General features: G+C 42.7%; 1 protein-coding gene across 1 annotated transcript in view; it reads left to right on the top strand.

Annotated features, from left to right (window-relative positions):
* Window positions 1-2,391: 2,391 nt before the first annotated feature.
* The window catches only part of TNFAIP8L3 (TNF alpha induced protein 8 like 3), a 43,757-nt gene continuing 24,084 nt past the window's right edge, over window positions 2,392-22,064 (top strand). Inside the window, exon 1 of the mRNA XM_066196477.1 lies at window positions 2,392-2,552. Coding sequence (XP_066052574.1) covers window positions 2,501-2,552 — 52 coding nt within the window. The 5' untranslated portion in view covers window positions 2,392-2,500. The remainder of the gene's footprint in view (window positions 2,553-22,064) is intronic.

The following is a 22,064-nucleotide window of genomic DNA, read 5'->3' as shown; positions in this document are numbered from 1 at the left end:
ACACAATATTGATTAAGTTATACCATTTCCATCATTATATTTCTTACTCTGGTTATACAAGGATGAAAAATACTGACAGGAATTAAAATAAGTGGGGCTTGGGTTTTCCTTGTACGTAATCCATACTAAGACCTTCATCTTTCAGAGGATCATGAAAAACAACTTTTCCTTCCACGGACTGAGCTATGATCAGTAGCAGAGAAGTAGGACTATTCAAGAGCTTAACATTTAATTCCAATTACAGCAAAGGATATACACTCAGAAAAGAAAAATCACACACAGAAAATAGGGTAAGGCCAGTGCCTAGAGCACACCTTGGAGAGGCATCCACAGCTGCATTGTATCAGCCCCATCCATGACCCAAAATTCACTGTAGAGGCAGCCCGCTTTGCCGCTGAGGAAGCTGGAAGGCTTCTGCTGGACACATCCCCTCAAAAAAAAAAAACAAAAAAACCACATGTTCCTTTGCTTATCTGATAACAGCCATTGCCATTAAATAGTCAGGTTTTGCCCAGATTACAAATTACCATTAGTTTCTAACAATTGAAGACAGTCCACAAAATTAATTAATTGTACTCAAATGCAAACTTGCCCTTCCTACTAAACTGTGCTCTTTTTAGGGAGGTGATCTAGGTTGCTTTTGACAATCATGAATGCAAACAAGAACAACAATAACAAAAAGAGAATGAGAGAGGGAGTAAAATCCTTTCAGCTCTCAGATTCTATGCTTGATGTGGTACCTGGCATTATTTCTGTAACTTAAAATTTGGACTTTTCTGTTGCTACATTGTCTCTGTTGCTACATTGTTATATCACGACTGTAGGTTCCCCACATATTCTGCAGTCAAGTTTTGCATTGGCTTTTCACAACAGAATCCTACAGTCACTTTGATTTAGATGTTTTTCCTTACATGATACTAAATTTATGAGATTATATTCAGCAATATTTGGAATTTTCATTTTGAATTTCATTTTGAATTTAATGAAAGCATCTACAAACAAAGTCAGAATTTGTTTTCATGGAATAAAGCCCATACGGGTCCTAACAGTATGGGCTCAGGTTATGGCAGCAATGTCCCAAATCAGTTGAGAACTAATTTTTCACTCCAGAGATTGAAGGTTTCTGTGTCCAAACTGACCATAGCAATGTGTGCATTCCAGGGTCAGAAAGTTTGAGGTCTTTTCTCTCTTCAGGCTCAACCTGGTTTGAAGGCAGGGAAGCAACCTTAGAACGTAAGTCAAACCGGCTTCATGTTTAGTATTGCAGCATTGCACAGAATAAGTCATCACTGGAAAGAATTTGACAGAGTCCTTTGAGTTAAAATAAAGACTTTTTTTTTATATCTCATACTCTATGTTAAGAAAAAGTCTTCACACTTGTCAAGAGTGTCAAGCTTGATCTGATGCAATAGATAATTTGCTATGTGCAGCCTGAAAGCAGCACCCAGACATTGCTTTTTCCAGCAACAAGGGTGCATGGCTCTGGGGACAGAGTTCCAGACTAAAGCTGTGGTCTACAGCTACAGGCATAAACCTCTGGCTGGAGGTTGCAGCATGCTGCAGGCGAGTGTTGAAGGCCCTTGCTGGGCTTTAGGATGTGACAAATCCATGGATCCATTACATCTCCAAAGCCTTTTAGGCTGGCCTTTGGTTCTCATTTAGAAAAGCAGGTTTTGCTACTATTTTCCTGAGATTTTTTGTGCTAGAATTCAAGTCACCTTTTGTCTATAACAGCAAGAAAAACTAGAAACAAATAAAAGCAAAGGGAAAGATTTGCCTAACGACAGAGCTGAACAAGTGACCTCAACCCCCTGAATTAAGGGATGGCTCATGACTGTAGTAGTTTGTAGGACAGAAACAAAGCCAACAGAATCTAATTTATAAATTCTTCACTTCAAAACAATCTAATGATATAGAAATCAATCTAATGACAGATATTGCACTCTTTCCCTCAGAAAAACAATCGGGAAGTATCAGAATTTAGACCTTCATTATTCTTATGGGCACTAATACCCAACAAAAATCGGCACTTCCCCATCGGCCTCCTCTCTTCTAATTTTTGGGGACACTTATCAATAAGGAGACAGAACCGGTAAAAAGAGACAAGGCGACTGAAGCTCAGGGGAGACGTCCACAAGAAGAGTGATGGAGAAGACAGACGGGAGATACGATGGCAGCGTACAGAAGGTGTACAGGACGTGTACAGGGCCGTCATTTCGGCATCTTTGCGCCGGGAGCCGGGCACAGCACCCCAACCCCTGCCGGAGCGCGGGGCAGGAGCGGCTCCCCCGGCGCGCCCCCGCTGCCTCCGCCCCCGGCGCGCCCGGCCCCGCTCCGCCCGCAGCCAATGGCACTCGGCGAGGTGGCTGCATGTGGTGGCGCCGACCCAGCGCCGGCTGCCAGCGCAGGGGAAGGCAGCGGGCTGCGCTCCGCCGGCTCCGGGCACTCCTCTTGCCAGCGGCGGCCCGAGCTGCCCCCCGGCCCCGCCGGTGCCTGCAGCATGGACTCGGACTCCGCCGAGCTCAGCGAAGGCGAGCTGGTCTCGCCCGCAGGTAAGCGCGCCGGACGGGCGCTGGGTCCGGGGCGAACGCGCCGAGGAAGGGGTCGGGTCCCTTCCCGTGCCCCGCTGTGGGGTCCCTTCCCGTGCCCAGCTGTGGGGTCTTTTCCCGTGCCCCGCTGTGGGGTCCCTTCCCGTGCCCAGCTGTGGGGTCTTTTCCCGTGCCCCGCTGTGGGGTCCCTTCCCGTGCCCAGCTGTGGGGTCTTTTCCCGTGCCCCGCTGTGGGGTCCCTTCCCGTGCCCTGCTGTCGGGTCCCTTCCCGTGCCCTGAAGCGGCTCCGGGAGCGCTGCGGGGCTGAGGGCACGGGGCAGCGCCGGCCCCGGCAGAGCCGAGCATCGCCCCTGCTCCGGCGGCTCCCGGGGGCGGACGGAGCCCGCGGGCTCGGGGCGCGGCCCCGCTCCGCCGCTGCCCGGGGTGCGGGAGAGCTGCCCGCAAGGGCTGTGACGTGACAGCAGCTTCAATCGCAGCGCTGGCGCAAGCTGATGCTTTATACCCAGAGGCTGCAAAGTTTTCGGGGGTTTGGTGGTGGCTACTGCGCTGTCGCTCCACGGCCACCGCGCCTGGTGCTCGTACAGAAGGGTAGACCCGCTCCGGGGCGGGCACGCAGAGCCCCCGGGCTGCCGGGCTTTTGTTTTCAAGTCTGAACTTGTCACCAGGAACCATGCTGTCGGGTTGCTGCAACCCACATAGTTCTTGGATGAGACAGAAGGAAAAAAAAAATAAAAACCTCTCTTGCCCTTTCCAAACCCTCACGTTCTTGTGTCTTATGCGAAGCAAATGATGGGTGATGTGCTGTATTCAAAGGCCATCCTGCACACATGGTAAAAACTGGGACAACAAACTTGTGTGAAACACACGGAGGTAGGTTCGCTCTGCCAGCGCAGCGCGTGGCCCAGGGATGCGCTGTCACCTCACGGCCACACCTCTGGGTGTCCGACCCTTGGGTCAGCGCTGGTGTCGCCCTACCCGCAGCAGAGCGGGCAGCAGGCGTGTCACGCACACAGGACTGGGCTGCAGGGGTGTCACACACACATACACACAGGACTGGGCTGCAGGGGTGTCACACACACATACACAGGACTGGGCTGCAGGGGTGTCAGACACACACAGCTGGCACGTAACAGATGCTGGTCTGTCAGTGACACCAGGTGCAGAAAGGAACCTGTTTGACCTCTAGCTTCCACAGTGGAAGTCACAGACATCTTTCTCTGAAGCCATTTAACTGGCATCAGATGCAAGTTGAGTGCAATTGGAATGATGCCTGAAATAGTCCCAGTGATCATAATAAATCCAAGTAGAAAGTTGCCATGTTACATTATTAGATCTTCAAGAAAAATCTTTCCACTATAACCAGTCCAGTTTGGACATGTACTTCATCCCAGCTAACACCCTCCTGCATCCCCAAAAAGAAAGATTAGAACATCAAAAAATGTTCTAACTACAAAGGCAGAAAAGCACCAAATATTTTGTGAAATATTTCACCTGTCCTATTAGTACAGCAGTGATAAACAACAGTAGGAAGTCATAAATGTGTTGTCTAGTCTCCCACCAGAACATTTGATAGCATAATCTTAAATCTAATTCAGTTTTAAATACGAGGGCTATTTACTCTTGATATCTTGCTTTGTGTTTTCTTACTTGAGATCTAGAGAATTAAAGACCAGCAACAGGTCACAGACCTCCTTGTATTCACAGAGCTCTGTTAGGCTGAGCTGACTTGTAAGGACCACCAAAAGCTACAATTCTTCATCCAAACAAATCTTCCAAGCCATGCACAAAGAGCAAATTACAAACATTACGTTTATAGATAAATTAATATCATAGAGTTCCTGCCAACAATTTAGTCCTGTTCTGAATAGGATTTTCTTTTAAATAAATTTAAAAGAACCATCCTTAGAGATTGCCGTAAGTGCTTTTCATGTCATCACTTGCTAGCTGCCAAGAGTTGATGTTCATCAGTCTCCTTTACTCTTTTCTGTTCCTTCTTTCTACTATTTAAGAGAAGAAAAAATCTGGTATTTTGGCCATACATGGCAGATGCCTATGCAGTAGAATAAAATCGGAATAGAGAGAAAACTTGGATGTTTTGTCTTACCCAGCTGCAATTCTTTTTTCTGCACTAAAGAATTACTTGCTCTTTGTAATCGTGCCCCATCATCTTCTGAAAAACAGATTTTTTTTTTTTTTTTGCTAGGTTTCCTTTGGTCTTTTTTCTGTACTCTGCCATATGTATAGTGCAGGCTCTCTCTGTACGTGGGTGTTCAGTAGTCGGGCTGTCAGTCACTGCTGCAGGCACAGCAGCTGAGGGGCTGCAGGGTGGCGTTCAGCCTTGTTGGGGGAGCTGCACACCCCGCAGATCCCAGGGACCCACAGCTCACAGGGCAAGCACCGTGCCTTGGAGGAAAATTCGGGGTGAAGTCCTGGCGATGGTTTGATTTGGGGCACTGATTTTAGTACAGCTAGAACCTTGCACTGGAATTGACAGCAGCCCCAGTGTTTAGTTTGCTCTCCTCATTACCAGTCCTCACACTTCCCCGGGCTGGCACAGCTCAGGCTCTGAGGCTGTCCGATTGTTTGAGCCCAGTGTGGGGCAGCCTGCTTTATCGCCAGGGCTGCACGGTCCTGATGCAACACAGATGTTTAAAGCACAGCCCGTTTCAGGGATTGCAGTACTCTCCCAGCCTTTCGTTCTGTCCCCGTGGAATGGCACCCCTGCCATTCCTGGGCATTCCTGGGCTCATTCCTGGGCTCACATGGGTGTGCAGGAGGATACCTACTGCACCCCCACCGTCTGCCATACACACGTGGCTTCCAAGAACCAGCTGGAATCTTGCTCCAAGATCCCAGCAGCCTCGTTTGCTTTAATAGCCCACTTAAAACTTGAGTCTCAAAGGAGGCAGAAATATTTTTTCTGTGTTTATTCCGAACGTTTTGTCACAATAGCATCTTCATATTCCTTTGGTGCAAACAAAAAGCTCCTTATATGTGAGCAGTGCAAGATGTTAGCTGTACTTTAAAGCAAACAAACAGCAAAAACCACCACACCTCTAACAACATTCAGCTCTACAGCCTTGGCTCCCACAAGTCTCCCACGCCCGTCTATTACTGCTTTGCACTTGAGGTGTCTAGAGGGTCAAAAAGCTTTGGTTTTCAAAAAAGATTACTCATAAGACAGACTCCTATTAAGAACATTAAACAGGTCTTCATGATTCCGAAACAATTAAATATTGTGGTGCAAAAGAAGAAAAGTTACATGCTTACTAGCTAGTGAAATTTCTAGTTTTACTGTAGAGGTGACTAGTCACAATCTTTTTCTTGTCCTACAGAAGAGCTTTTGAGAACTGAACAGGTAATCTTTAAATAGAACATTGTTCTCATTTTTAATGTCCACCTATTGAGAGGTTGGGTTTTTAAAAAGCCCTTTTCAATAGAGTAATGGTCTCCTTTTCCTCAGCTCTTTCACAGTCATCCTGCCACATGAAAGAATGATCCTCCATGTCATCTTTCAGAGTAACATTTCACAAAAATTCAGGTCATCACCAACAGAAATGATTTTGCAGTGGGTTTGGAAATTCTGCATATAGGAGAAGAAAGGTCTGAGACCTTCACTTGGTGTGCCTTGTCCTAGGTTCCCTGGCTGAAACAGGCAGGAATTTGGCCAGGTAGCTTTTATGCATACTGATTTAAGCCTTTATACAAGTCACTAAGTCACAACATGGATTTTCATGTTTGTTTTAATGGAACTGTTATGCTACTCTAGTAACAGATGATATCCAGAGGCTAAATTGCCTGTATGGTCTCTGAAACAATACCGGTGATCCTCATGAAGTTTAACATACTGTGGAGAGCAAACTGGTGCTGGTCCCTTCTCTGGGTTTCCTTCCACAGAAGTCAAAAGATGTTTGGCCTAGGAAAGAGCAGCTTGTACTCCAAGTAGAGCTCTAAACTGGTGACAGTGTTTTTTGGGGGTTGTTTTTCTTAAGAATTGACAGTGTGAAGCCTACAACTTTGTATAATGGCAAGGATAACAAAATGAAGACAACCTTATCACCAGGCTCGTATCCATGAGGGAGCTTGATTATGACAACAGTGCATCTTCAACAGAGCCAAGAACTTACCTTGGAAGTCTTAGCACAAAAATGTTAATGCGTTTAAAATTATTTGATAAATTATCTGAGCTTCTCCCTGGACAATAAATACATACTTAGTAAAAAACCCAGCAGATTTAAACATTATTTACTGGTGTAAAACGACCTCTATGGAAATGAATAATTTTTCTAGAGCTGTAGTATTATTTGATTTGCAATGCTTAGCAAGTAATTCTTTCTGAAAATTGTTTACCATGTTATGTGAATTGCCTCTAGTTTTGTGATGTTAATCTTTGAAGCCTGTTACATACTTTAATCACTGTTTTACAGAGTTAAATGCCATTCAAGAGTTAATATATTCTTGTAAATACAAAATTAATTAGAAAGCGCAATGAAGACATTTAAGAATTATTATGTGAAGCATCAGTAACATGCTTATGTGATGTATAGTGCAAGTAGGCATTGTTTAACCTTTTGCAGTATCACACCATTTGAAAAATATATCCTTTGCCCCAAGGAATACTTATGTGAAGAAGGAGGGGTCTGGTTTACCAAAGCCTTGTTTTGATTCTTTGTAGAAAGTTCCAAATCAGATAAACAATAATATTTACCAGACTTGAGACAAGCCAGAAGGAGTGGTAGATAATATGTTCTAGGTATGAAAACTATAAAAATATTTAAAAAGCAAAGAATTTTTATGGAGTTCTTTCTAGCAACTATCTAATAAAGGGCTCTCCCTTCCCTTTCTGCTGGAAAACAAAGGAAAACAAAGCTAATTGAAAAAAAGATGGGCAGACAACAGACATGAACTAACATGCCATGGGACCCATGCACCAGACCGTTGCAGGGTTTTCTGGATCACACTGCAAAGACAAGCACAGGCCCAGGTCTCTCTGCCAGGAGAGTGGGCAAGGGATGCTTTGGAATGAGCTGGCAGCAGCAGCCAGGGCAAGGATGTGAGCCAAGAGCCTGCTTGGGTGGATTTTTTCTTTTAGTGTTCCCTCCAGGAATCACCTGGGCTGCTGATTTGCATACAGACCCCTCATGAGCACAGCAGCTGTCAGTTAGGGAGTCTTTTCCAGCAGAGACAAAAAAGAGTAAAAACTTTAAAGGGAAAAAATTCTAACCACGCTGTAAGGACAATAAAGACCATAAATAATTCCACTTTTGTCAAATTGACTGCACCTTGGACAAACGATAATTTTGTTGAACAAGTCGGTTTGTTCAGGGTTCTGTTCTTAAAATCAAGTGGAAATATGAACTTCATGAAGCACTGGATGGAAGCCCAAGCTCACCTGCTTGTGCAAGATCATGGCCAAGCTGTTCCCCCACCTGAAATTTTGATGCTGCTAGCAGTCATGGCGCAGGAAGCCTCCACTCTTTCTAATATGTGACTATGGACAAGGAATTTACGATGGCATATTAAATTCCTTAGTAGGAATATGAAGCAATTGCTGCCACACAGCAATTATTGACCATTCCTGTCTGCCTTGCCAAAGGTCTGGGATGAGACAGAGTTCTATTTAAAGTGATATTTTGGCACTAGGGAATGACCTGTACAAAGCAATGAGTGCACTGCCTCGAAAACCTCACACCTCCCCTTTGAAGAAATAAATCTTTTAGCCCTTCATCTCCTCTACAGCAAAGACTAAAAAGTTATGGTGGGAAGAGTAAATCACCTTATTTAGCTGGTAAAAGAACAATCAAGCTATAAATCCCAGTAAAAAGGACAACAATAGGCCAGATAGATGAGAGAGTTTTCTTGAAGACCTGGCTTGTCTGAGAAACCTTTGGTACTTGCATTCTACCCACAGCATCAGTCTTGGGGTGACAGGCCCTCCCAGGAAGGTAGGAGAACCCTGTAACTTTCTGAGACCTCACTGTTCTATCTGGTAAACTAAGCAGGAGCTGGCTGTGATCCCAAGCAGTGGTACACAATCCTCTAAACTGTTTATCTATTAATACACTTCCTGGCACTGTTTCAGCCAGATAGCCTCCCACTAAATGTCCTGGCATGAGGCAGAGGATGACAGTGGCCAGTATGAATTAAACATTTGGAGTGTGGGAAAGAATTCAGCCTGTAACCAGATGGCAGCACAATGCATGGACAACGGGTTCTGTGCTGGTTTATTTACAGAGACCGTGTGGTCAGAGCAGAGTGCAGAGGTTCTTCACTCTTGCTGTGGCTTCTGATGCTTGCTCAAGGCTGTCCAGGCTGTTGGGCTGCTTGGGGACCCTGCTCAGGGCAGCTTCCCTGGGCTGAGACCTGGCTTTGGAGCCTTGCCCAATTAAAAGTGTGTTACTTGCTGTTTGCCTGCAGAAATCTCTCTGCCAGTTACATTATGAGGGGTCATTTCATGGGCTGACAAATGCAGCTGGAGGAGATTCATGGGAGGCTGAGGCTTGCTGCAATAACTACAACTGTATACCCAAGCCTCAAACATCATCTTGAGAAGCCAAGCTGAGCTCACACATGGGCTGGTAGCCAGTGAGTTTTTCTTCTCTTTAAGGCAAAAATCTTTAACAAAAAAGGCTGAGAAAGAGCAAGAGTCACTTTGATGTCTTTCCAGTGGTCACTAATCCCTTCTTGGTACAGATGCTGGTTTATGTCAAATTTTAGCAGTTGGCTCTGCTCAGCCTTTCTGTATAGGAACAGACTGACCAGTCCCTCTGTACAGGTGCAGATTTTGGCTGACATCTTTTGATATAACAACACAAAATAGCTTAATCTTCCTGCCCTATCTATGAAACAAGCACTTTACTATGGAGACATTCTCTTAGCTCTTCTTACTAGTGCTAGTTTAATATGAGGGGTTATCTTCTGAAACACTAATAATAAAAGTTAGCATAATACCTCATTTATCACCATCTCATTCCTGCATTAACTATGTTTATCCAAGCAGTTTGTGTTGCCGGAAAAACTAAATTCTTTCTCTTTGAAGAAATGTATTAACACTATTATTGTGTTAGTGTTCCTTTCCAAATAGTTTTCCATTTACTTTTAGAGCCTATAGTTTACATGGTGAAATCACTGACAGATGCAGATCAAACAAATACAAGTTTCTAAGACTTTTCAAAGTTGGGGGTATTTTTATTTTTTTAAATTAAGATAACCATCTTTCAGATTATTTTTTCAACAAAAGCTCTGTGCCATGTAGTGTTATGCCAGGTGAATTTCTGTAGCTTTTGTTTACTTACATTTAATTTTAGCTTTGTGTTTTTGTGTATCATTTCCCTCTAACTCCCAGAAGTGAGAAGGAAGTAGGCTAAAGGTAACAAGAACAACCTTCATGTTCACTTCAAAGCAAGTTATAGTTGGTTCCTCACTATTTTTATACATTATTAATCATCTCCACTGTTAGGAAGAATGTTTACTAGTAGATACAAAAGTAATCAGTACAGTCATTATGATGCACAGCTACTGGATTCATTAGAAAGTGATAAAGAATTGGTGAGGAAAAACATTGGCTGGAATTACAGGTTTAAGAATGGGGTAAAAAGTTCAAGCCTAAGTATATGTAAAAAAACACTTGAACAAAATTTGTACAGTGCCAGTATGTGCCCTTCTTACCCCCTTGGACTAATTGGTGCTCTTTAAAACACCAAGGTCTATATAACTAAGAGAGGAAGTTTCTCTTCAATGATTAAACCTCACCTATACAGAAACTAGCTTCTGTTGTATGCATCTAGCCTGACCTCAGCTGAGGCTTCTCTGGCTTCTCTCTTACCTGCATTTCTTTTTAAGAGTCTATTTCTATACCAGTTCTTAAAGGTCAGTGTCAGATTATCCTGCATAAGAAGGAAGGATGTAACACTTTGCATCCTTGGGGCAGATATAGCTGAGAGTTTACTCTTGCCTGCAGCCCTGTCCATTCCTCTCCCCCAAAACAAAACCCCACAGCCGAACGCAAAAGCAACAACAAGAACAGAAAACAACCACTGAAATCCCCCAGACCTTTAGACTCATCCAAAACAGTCACCACTGGCATTTCTCTGTAGAGCACTTCCCCTTACAGAAATCATACAGAACTGATGGAAAGCCAAGAACAAATTGTCTTAAGGACAGATGAATACCAATGTTTTCCACAATTCCGTGATTTAACTTCGTAGTTTGGATTAAATCAGATGCTGGAGGGCTTAGAGCAGTCCCAATACTTAGCTGTTAATCAGCTGGCATCCCTCCATCCTCCAGGCCAGGATATCTCCTGTAGTTCTGAAGCCAAACTGTGAGCTAGAGCTCCTGACTATTGTTCACTTCTGCACAACTTTCTCTTGAACTTGTTGATTTTACTCTGTGCTGGGTGTTTGAAAGCCTGGCTGGGGACAGCCAGAAAACCGCCAGTTTCAGTGTTATGTTGCCACATACTTGAGCTGGTATAAATGAATGTTTCCACTGCATCAGGAGGTGTCACTGCACCCAGGGAGGACAGGCAGAAACTCCCCCTGCTTTGAGAAAAGGCACGTGCAGAGGGCAAGGAAGGTCTAAAGTCTCCTGGCACCCTCACTTTGGCTGCCCCTGCCACCAAAGAAGCTAAGGCCCTTGCAGGAAGGCAGGTACCCAGATTTTGGCTATTTTCTCCATCTTCTAACCTTTAGAATACTTTAAAATTCTCTCTTTTCCTATCCATCCTCATATCTTACACTAACAGTTGGTGTTCATTCTCCACATCTTTCCAGCATTTAAGTGATCTCTCACTTCTCCCAGCCAATATGCTGTTCTCCTCAAGTCTCAATTCTTCCAGTATTGATTTGATTCTTCTTCCTTAACTCATTTCTTCTCAAATGCTCTTGGGTTTATGATTTCTACCACTAAAAAAAGGGAGTAAATGCTGTTAGGTTGTATTTCAAGAAAGGGGAAACTGATGGAAGTAAGATACTGACTTGGAATTGTAATTAACGGTTCTAGAAACAGGAACTAACCTGCCTCCTGTGGCAAACAAAACATACAGACAGTGGGCTTCCAAGTGGGACCAGGAAAGTTAATTTGATTTTGAAATACTGAAACAGGTAGATGCAATATTTGCCAGAAAGTGAGAACACAATAACATCTTCACAGATAACAGGAGCTTCCCAGCTATTTCCAGACTGCATTCCTGGACAAACAGCTCCTTGAAGAAACAGTATATCCTCACCCCATAAGTTCAAATCATTGGGCTTGAATAGCAGATCCAGGGGAGAACTGCGTCTGTCACCAGACACAGCAGTCTGTGACTGTCACTGATCAAAGGAGGTCAGAGGAGGACACTGTTTTATAGTGATACAGCTTAACTGCAGGGAATAAAGGAGACCAGAGCCTTGCCATTTTGCACAATATTTTGTGGAATCACAGCATGCAGATCCCCCTCACACAAGGCTACAAATATATATTTATTAAAAAGTGACAATATACTTTCATTTAAAAAAAATCAGAAGAGAATTCACAGAAATTGCCTCTAGAAAGCAATCAAAAGCTTTAAACAGGTGTGAAAAAGCAGTGAAGGCAAAAGATGCTTCTGTAAACTAAACTCTTCTTCACTTGGGACAAGAATGTCTATTTCAATTTTCTTCTGCCAATGAGGCAAGGATGAGAGCAGAGAAATGCACTGAGGGAGGCTTCAGGGAAAGGGCTGAAGCACAGGAATTGCCAGGTAGGTACAGACTCACCAGAACACCAGCACTGTGCCTACATCCACCCTTCCACTCTGCTACTGACTGGCCTGAGCTGAATCAAACTGAAATTGAGCCCATTTTGCCCTTTGGAGGGTCCGCAGCCACCCTGACACTCAGGTTTCATCTTCCATCACTGGGGAGGAGAAACAAGGTTCCCAGAAACAGGGTCCCCATTTTCCACCACAGCATCTCTCTGGATTTGCTGCCTCTGGCAGGTCCTTGGCCAGCTGCAGCCTGTGTGTGACCAGCGAGGACACCGGAGGTCGTCAGCCCTGTCCAGCAGCCAGGGGTCACAGCTCTGCCCTTCCCCACTGGCTGGTGCAGGGCAGCAGGACAATCTCCCACTAGGTGATTCTGCAGCTAGAATCTCTCTCAGATTTCCCAGAGCTGCGTCTGCACTTGCCCATCCAGGTGGGGAGGATGAGTAGCAGTTGCTCCTGCACTGTTTGGAGCTCTGTGCATTTACCTTCCCCAACTGCACCAGGGAAGCTGTGCCTTAGCAACACTGAGTAGTATTGAAGAGACAGGTGATGTGTAGGAAGGGAATTTGGGGTGATGGTGGGGGAGAGATTATTCAATGTTTTCCGTATTTTCGTATAACAGAATTTAATTTCCTTGAAGTTGCTGCAGTCAATGACAAGCAGAAGTGTGCACGTGAAACACCTCTGGCTGAGCACCGAAATAAAGCATGACTAGGCATACCAAATAACCCATGCAGACTGCAAGGGGTTGTTTAAAAAATAATTATGTACTTGTCACTGAAGAGGCTTTTCTATATTTATAATTCCTTTTTTCCTCATAGCCTCGTCTGATGGAATTCAGATAGCATGTGTGCCATTATGTTAAACAACCAATTCTGGAATACTTCACTTCTTCCCTCTCTTCTGCAGGCATTAAAGCAGTAGTTACACTTAATGGGGATTATTTTAGGGACAGTTAAGGCCTATGCTTAGTCACTTCATCATTGGCCAAAATACAAACTCTGCTTATATGCCATTAAAGAGACTGAAAACAAATCTTTAAATAAGTACTTAGCTTGCTTTTAAAGCAATGTGGTTTCTTTACCATGATAAAGTGATAAAAATACATATGAGATCATAAAGCTCACGGTAGTTTTGTCGCTGAAGAAGTTTTACAGCTATCTCCTTGAATTCATTTGGTTTGAAACTTGCCTTGCTCTAGCATTTTTTTGAGTTGAAAACATTTTTTATACAAGCAGCATATGACTGAATATAACTAAGCTTTTTTATACATATGTAAAGTGGACAAAAAATATTTTCCCTCAGTAAGGAAATGCTATATATAGAAGAAAAGCTGAAGACTTTCAAGTCACAGACTTCAGTAGGTTAGTTAACACCATCCCCAGGGAGGCAGAAAGGCAAACAATAAAAAAGCAATTTCCTTCACAGGAACATAGAGAACATCAGGAACACCTAGTAAAGAGGACAGGGTTGTGCAGAGTGGAAGTCATTTATCCTGTTGGTTCGTGGTTTTCACTGTACTAATCATCATTCCCTGTTGCCATCAATGGGAGGTGCACACCCATCGGTAGGTAACATAGTTTTAAATCTTTTTAACAAATGTCACAACCTGAATAAGCCAGAGAAGGTGTAGCCTCCACGACTCTGAGATGTAGTGTGGAATAACAGCTCTGGGGAAGAAGGAATGCTCCAGGGCATTATTGTGCCATCAGAATCACAGACCCAGTGGGGACAGAGCAGTCTCTGCCCTCCAGAGCTGCCCCAGGAGCACCATGGCCAGGAAACTGCATCCGTAGGGGGACATAGTGCTGCTGCTGCTCAGGGGGAAAAAAACCTGCATCCAGACCTTCTGCAACTTCTTCTCAGACCTTGAGGGTGGCAGACCGGGATTGGGGTAGGAGTTGGACAAGATGCTCTCACTTGATTTTTTTCCCTCTCTCTCTCTTTTTTTTTTTTTTTTTTTTTTTTTTAGCAGATACACCACAAAAGAGTTAATATGAGCACAAACACACAAAATTGGTATTTAAAGTTACTTTCACTTGGGCTCACAGACACACAGCTTTCACGATGACAAGGGGGAACCAGAAGCTTGTCTATAGCAAATAAAAATTAATCTTGAGACAGTGCTGCTTGAGCCATTGAATGCAGGGCACTGATTCTGCAGTAGCACAGTTATTTAGGTAGACCAGACATCACAGAGGAAATGTTAGATGGCTGCACTGGAAGGGTTTAGGAAGGAGATGAGGATGTGCATGGATGTGTCAGATTTCAACAGATGGAATGCTGATTTGGGGTTTATGTAATTCAGAGCTGTTCTAACATAATACTTGGGGACACATGGAGAGTAACAGAGAATAGCAGTATTTAAGAAGCTTTGCCATGTTTTCACATGCTCATTTGGAAAAAAGATGGAAAGAAAATATCCAAATAAGTTTTTCCTTCATAAAAAAACCCCAAACGCATACACAGAAAAGAAAAAACAGAAAAAAAGAAAAAAAAAAAACCACACACACACACAAACAAAACCAAAAACCTACAGTGTCAGGAATCCTTTCTTTGTGTGGCCTCCCAGTTAGGTTTGTGCACAAGTAACACTGTTTTCATATTAAACAGTGTTTAATATTAAAGTATTAGTCATTCATTATTAATTAATATTATTACATTGTAAAAGGCATCTGTAATCTGCATATCTTTCAGAATACACTTTGCAACTTTAGATTTCTGTTAAATAACACCTTCCTGAATTTCAAAGCAAACCAAACTGGAAATTTAAGGACAATGTAAAGAAACTGGGCTAATTTCTTTGTGCAATCTCCCATATGATAACATTTCAAAATCTGATGGATAAAGTACTGGGCTGACAGCAGGATCTTAATGACAGCCTTAAGCAAGTTTTTCAGTTGCATCTATTGCTCCTCCCTTTCCTGGTCTTCTTTGTCTGTTTTTACCTTCACTATTTTTAGGTGAGGAACAATTTGAAGTTATCCTGTGTTACTTTGCTTTGCTTTTCCCTTTAATATATTCTTAGTGAAATGAGGAGAGCCATTCTCCTGAAGAGAATTTACCAGAAAGGGGTAGGCAGAATTAACCTGCTGATGACTGCTGGTATGTTCTTTGATACAAGTCTTTGTAGGGTGGGATCAAGCACAAAGAGAGATCCTGATCAAGTGGTTGGACACAGGATTTCTTCCATGGTGTAACACTACATCATCCAGGAGAAACCTGCTGTAAGTCACAGTGAAAAGTATTCCCACCCCACGCAGAGCCACTACTTTCTTTACAGCCCAAGTCTCAGTTCTTGCACATAAAGAAGTTTGTGTGTTATTCACATATATAACCCACCTACACAATAATCTTCTCAAGAGGTGCTTGCTGCCAAGCTCGCTTGTGTGCAGGCCAGGGAATATGGACATTTTCCAGTCCTGTCTGTTCAGACTTCCCTGCAGGAAGCTGGCTTCCCAGGGTGTGAATTTGTGCTTTAAAGCCATCTGCCCTACCCTGCTTCATCTCAGGCAGTGCCTTAGTGGAAGATACAATAAATCCTGTTCAAAGGTGACAAGGTCTGGTAACCTGGCACTAACCCTCAAGTTCTACAAAGCCCAGATGAAACCTGGCCTGAAATACAACAAGCTCCAAAATCAGGTCCAGCCCAAACACAGCTTTTCTTTAATAGAGCTCTGACAGTCACCTTGCCTGTAGAAACACAGGTTGGAGACTTCCTAGTAAACAGCTGTAGTGGAGAATGTTATTTTCATTCTCTCACTTCTCAACATCAGTTTATTCAGTCTAGAAATGAAATCATGGCAAGACAACGTTTTCCACACTCACGCATACTGGAAGAGTGCTGAACCCTGTTAATGCACAGAGGGATCAGTGTCTACTGGAGGCACTCAGCACGTTTGCAGCCAGGGAGATTCAGCCTGACATCAGGAAAATCAGAGTTACAACCACTGAGAAGGAACTTTGGTCTTCAGGAACAGATCAGACAATTATCACTTCTGGCCTGCTAGCCTTATCTCAGAGAAAGGAATGGATTAGATGACTGATACAAAGTTGTTTTCCTTCAATCCCAGGTTTCTATGGCAGTAAAACAATACACAGCAGTTCAATCTTAGCTGGATGATGTAAACAACCATTTTTTACACCAAACCTGACTCACTTTCCATGTGAACAGACAGAATAACCTTTGCCAAAACTCAGTCCTTAACTACATCTCATTTTAACACTGATAGTCTCTTAGGTAAAGTCTCCAACTGTTCCTTCAGTTAATACCTGTGTAAACTGCCCCATCCTAATATCAGCCAAACAGCCCTTGCCAGCTGCACCTCATTCACTGATCACTTACCTAATCATGACATTGCAGGTGATTTTTAACACAAACATTGCTTTCCAAGGTGCAAATGCAGGCAGTTCAGTTGCAGAGACTCATAAAGACAGCTGAAAAAAATTTTAAAGAACATCCTTGAATATACTTATCCTCCAATCTGCAGCAAGCCATAAAAACATAGATTTCATTAAGCCATAAGATACCACTTGTGTGTATCCCGTGCTATCAGATCACTTGCACAATCCATTCTTATCTCCCCAGATTCACCTCAGATTGATTCCTCCCAGCATCACCTCGGGTTCTGTTGATCCCTAATTGCTACAGCAGGCACTGTCCTGCAGTGGGTTGGCCTCACCTGTCTGGAGGCCAGTGTTCCTCCAGGAGCCAGGTGCAGCCACCTGCTGTGCCAGCTGGCTTTGAAAGCAGAAAAGGAGCCAGTCCAGATCATCAGCAGATTATACCTGGTGATCTGTCAATAATATTTATACTTCCATACCCTATAGCCACTCTTAACACCTCATGGCAAACTTCCCCCTCTTAATTAATAGTTAAACAGATCACCCATAGGTAGTTGTAGATGTAACTTGACTAGTGCCTACTAGAAGCACTTTGTGTATAGAAGTTACACCTGGAAAAAAAGAAGGTGGATTTTCATTAAAAACATACCATCTACTCCCAGCCTACAAACTGATTATACATTGATTTACAGCTCAACAGTGCAGTGAGGCCAGGAGACAAATTAATACCAAGTGTAGGTGCTGAGGAGCAGACACACTTTCTGTCAAACTGGACAATGTAATTTTATACATTAAACATGTGGGGTTTTTATTTTAATCTTGTTATAACAAAGCTATATATAGCAGGAAAAAAAGAGTCTTACTAAAGTACAACTGTTCCTGAAGTGACCTAAGATAGACTAAACAGACCATCTGTCTTAGGAATCTGATTTTTAACCAGAAATAAAAAGGAATGTTAGAACCTACGAGTTATAGTTAGCCTTAGTCCTTTTTTCATAGTGCTCTAACTTTCCCCTGGAAAAATGTAAACAGACTGAAAGAGGGGGAGGGAAAAAAAGGGGTTTCTAAAGTTTTATTGCCTAGAGGGAAGACAAGGGGGAAAGTCATTTTTCCTCTCAGGGAGGGAGCTACAAAGTCTCTCTGAGCTATACAAGAAAAGCACATCAGAGCAAATTACTGAAGTGCAATGCATGAACAAGACTACTGTAACAAAGTGATTGGCATCATGTTCAGCTATGCTGCTGCCAGGAATAAACTTATCAAGCCTCAATGATATTCATTTGAATATTAAAGCAGACACACATTCATTGCTCTTTTAGATGAAAATAAAATACCTCAGCAGAAAGCAGCTAAAATTGTAATAGAACAGTATTCCCAAGGACCATGTAAACTTGCACTACAAGAAAATACCCTTTCTGTGAACTCCTCTTGAGCATGGAGAATGTACTTATTTATACTGATTAATCCAATAGTTTCCTCTCTTTGTTTCAGACTACTAATGAATATCTCTGCTTTAAAAAAAGCAACAAACCAAACAACAACAACAACAACAAAAAGCCTAAACCAAACACAACAAAAAAGAAACTCACACAACCTAAACAAGCAAAAATCCAAACATTGCCAAACCAGCTTTACTTTTAAAGTCAGAGAGTGAAGAGGTGTCCCTTAAACCCACAGTCAGATAGGCTGGTGTTACCACACATAGTGCCAGTGGAGTTGACTCCTTGGTTCTTGCAGAACTTTGCCAAATCCCCTGTCAGACACCACTATGAAGGTGTGACTAAAGCATTGTAACGTCAGATTTTTGTGTTTAGCTTCTTTCAGCAAACACAATGAATATCTTATACAAGCAGGTGGATCCATTCTCAGTTCCATGAGATAATGAAACCAAACCACAGCAGCCATGCAGACAACCCCGGGTTCCACCTGTACCTGCTGCCAGAGCAACAGAAAGGACCACAAAGCCCTCCCTGTGCAGCCCTGGTGGCACTGTGACAAAGCCACCATCTCTCAACAGAGATTTTCCAGCAGGCCCCAAGTGCTGCTGGACAGAGCAGTCCCCAGGGGGAACGAGGGCTCCTTCCAGCCCAGCACATGATGTCTCACAGCAGCAAAACCTCAGACAGCAACAATTTTTCAATATTTTTGAAAAGCTTTGACAGAGTTGTCTTGCAGTATAAAGTTGGTTAGTACATAAAATAAGTATCTTCACATCAGAGTAAGGCAGTTTAAATGTTCAAAATACCTTATTAGGTTTATGAGGAAAAACATAATTACCAATTTGCTACTAATAAAATAGATTTTTGTTTATTGTATAACATTTAAGCAAGGCCTAACCTTGCAGCTTTAGTGTGGTAGAACTCCCATCAAGTTAGGAATTAGTGCTAGACATAAGTCATCATGTGGGTAGAATGCAGGAAATATTTTTCTAATTAAGCCTTACAAGTTTTTTTGGAGTAGCTAGCAGGTATCATCAGTTCTGGGGAAGTTAAATGCTTAAGTGTTATCATGGACTATGAAAATCACACTGTCAAGAGCCTGCAAGGGACATAGCACTGAAGTAGGGAAGTAGAAATTTAAAATTGATTTACTGTCCCACTCATAGGTTAATCTAGGTGGAAGTTCTCAATCTGGATATGATGTTATTTGGGTCTCCGTCTCACATCCTTTACCATATGTTTCATGGTTGCTAAGAAACAGCAGCATTACAGCAGAGTAATCATTCGTACTTCAGTCTAAATTGTGGTTAATGAGCTGATGTGTGAAGTGGGATCCCTACCAGGAGAAGAAAGAGATCCCATTTATGTTTAAAAGCACAGACCAACACAACTGACACGCTGAGGATTCGTTCTCAATCAAAATATTCAAATGGTAAAAAAGCTTTGGAAAGTTTACATTTCCTGGAGAGATTTGTAATACATGGGTAGAATAAGGAATGATGATTACCTGTGTCCCAAAATCTGTCCTTTCCAGGCCTTAATGAACATTCTCAGCTTGAGTGTGAAATCTGATGGCTGCAAAACCAAAGATGATGTCATTGGATAAATTAAAACAAAAAGAGTTTGTTTTCTGACATGGATAATGTCTACAGCAGGGCAAGCTTAACAGCTTAGGGGAAGATGGGAAGTAAAAGATGCAACTGGGATTTTTTAGATTTGATGGTATAATTTTATGTGGCAATTATGTGGGACTAGAAATGTTTAGGATACACAAAAATAGCTGATAATCCTTGTCTTCTACATTTCTCATTTACCCAAACAAGGGTAAACATCATGGTCTTGAACAGAAATAAGTCTTGGCTGTGTCATTTGCCAGGGAATTTTCTAATTAGTGCCTTTGTTGTACATAGCTGTAGTCAAACAGTCTTGTCATTTGATTTCCAAACAGGAGTGAAAATTTAGTATTTCATTAGGAAAGAACAATGAACAAGTGCCTGATATTTGAAGCTCAGGGCAGATCTGTCATTCTCTTTCTAGAAAATTTGAGCTAGCAGTGATACTGTTTTTTAACTAAGTCAAGTAAGAGAATTTTAAATACCTCAGAAACTGTTTGCTGCGAAAGCATTTTTTTTCTTTGTACAGTTTTAGATAATACACAGTTTTCTTAAGTTCTGCTTGGAGAGGAAAAGACTATTTTGCTTCAGTGTCTTTTCCTATTTCTTTTCCAAATATGGATGTTATGGAGAGACATTTCTAAGACAAGTGCAATGAACTCCTCAGTTCTTACTGAGCAGAGACTCTGACAGACTGTCTAGATGCTAAGTGTTAGCATTAATAACCGTCTCAATCTATGCTGTTAGCTTTCATCTCAGTAGTTACTTTTAAGAGCCAAAATGCTTTGTGTGATGGTTTATTAAGCAGGATATACACTGCAAACAAAAAGATATTTGTGCTCATTATGCTTCAAGTGCTTTCAAATTACAAAAAGGTAGAAAATATGGTTTAGATCTTTATGTGTTAAAAATATGTCTATTTTTGTGTGTGTTGCTATTTCCAGACTAGGATTCAAAAGTTATTGCTTTGATTGTCTCTAAAGCTTCTATTTTCCTTCCTCTCCCTGATGGTAGAAAGATTCATACATCTTGTAAGAAATCAATGTTTATTTCATCTTACTACTGATTGGGATGTCAGAGGGCTTTTAAGATGTATTGTAAATAAATAGTTTGAGTGAGGCCACATTGGCTGTGCCCCAGAGGAGAAGCTATGGTAATTTTTGGAGCAGCCCAGCTCTATTTTGGACATGAGCTGGACAAGCAGCTGTTGTCACTGGGGCAGAAAGAGGTTAAAGCAGGGGAGGATGCAGCCTGACGCAGGAGAGGAGGATCCACTGTGCAGCCAGGAGCACATAATGAAACGAATGAACTGAGCAGAACTGGGGGTGGAATTGGGAAAAAACTTCCCTTTCTGCCACTCCTTCATCTGTTGATCCCAGTTCAGACTGTAAAATTCATATGGGTAAAAAAGACACCCATAAGATACACTTCAAGTAAAGATCTAAAGAATGTATCTTGCTAAGGGCTTGTGTTGGTCTTCAGCAATTTGAAGAGCTCTACAGGGATTCTTTATATATCCTGTTGTCCTCAGATAATCCAGTATTTAGAAAATCTTCAATTCTAGCAATGAAAGATCATCCATGGTGGATCATGTCTGGTAAGAGTTTCACAGAAGCTTGCTGGCTTGTGAGAATACAGTTATCAGAAGCACGGTGGACATTCCACAGAAGTCTGTTTAAGGCCGTTGTGTTTGAAGTACTTCATTACTTTTTGAATGTCACTGTGGAAGTGTAGCTCACTGTAACTCAGCGGGATGGTGAGTTTTGTTGCCGATTCCCAAATCTAATGCATCATTTGATTGTAAGGGATGTTACTTGAGGGACTGACAGCCCTACCCAGGCCTACCAGAGTGGCTTTACATTTTTTAAGTGGGACTAGTCTGTGAGTAAAAACAACCATGGGTTGGAGTAGCTCAACTTCAATAAGGACAAACTCATCCACAGTCTTGTGCGTGCTCTTTGGCTGATGCCTCACAGACCATGTCTCTTCTGGCTTGCTCCTCAGGACTGCATTCCCCTGGGGTGCCTGGTGTTCTGGCTGTGCAACGTAACAGAAAAGTAGGGATATTCTGCCCAGGCCACATCACTCACTACCTGAATTCTGTCAGCAGAAGACATTCTCAGCTAGAACTGCCATTGTATGGTCTCCCACACAGAGATGGTTGCAGCATCAATGTAGGTGGTACTTCTGTGCCCAGAGCACTTGGGGTCCTGAAACCAACCCAAAGAAATCTTTACTGAAAACAGTAGACAGGTCTGTAAGTGCCAATCCCTTAATGGCCAGGCAGCGTGGCAGGGCCATTCCACTCTGTGGGAAGGAGAGTGTGTGTCAAGCCCTGCTCTACCTGCAGGACTGCTCACATGGTTTCTGGGATGCCCTTGGAAAGGCTGGTG

The sequence above is a fragment of the Chamaea fasciata genome, unplaced genomic scaffold (genome assembly GCF_029207755.1).
Source record: "Chamaea fasciata isolate MVZ Bird 193981 ecotype frontalis unplaced genomic scaffold, bChaFas1.0.hap1 SCAF_14, whole genome shotgun sequence".
Lineage (NCBI taxonomy): Eukaryota > Metazoa > Chordata > Aves > Passeriformes > Sylviidae > Chamaea > Chamaea fasciata.
This window is presented reverse-complemented; position numbering and strand designations above follow the sequence as displayed.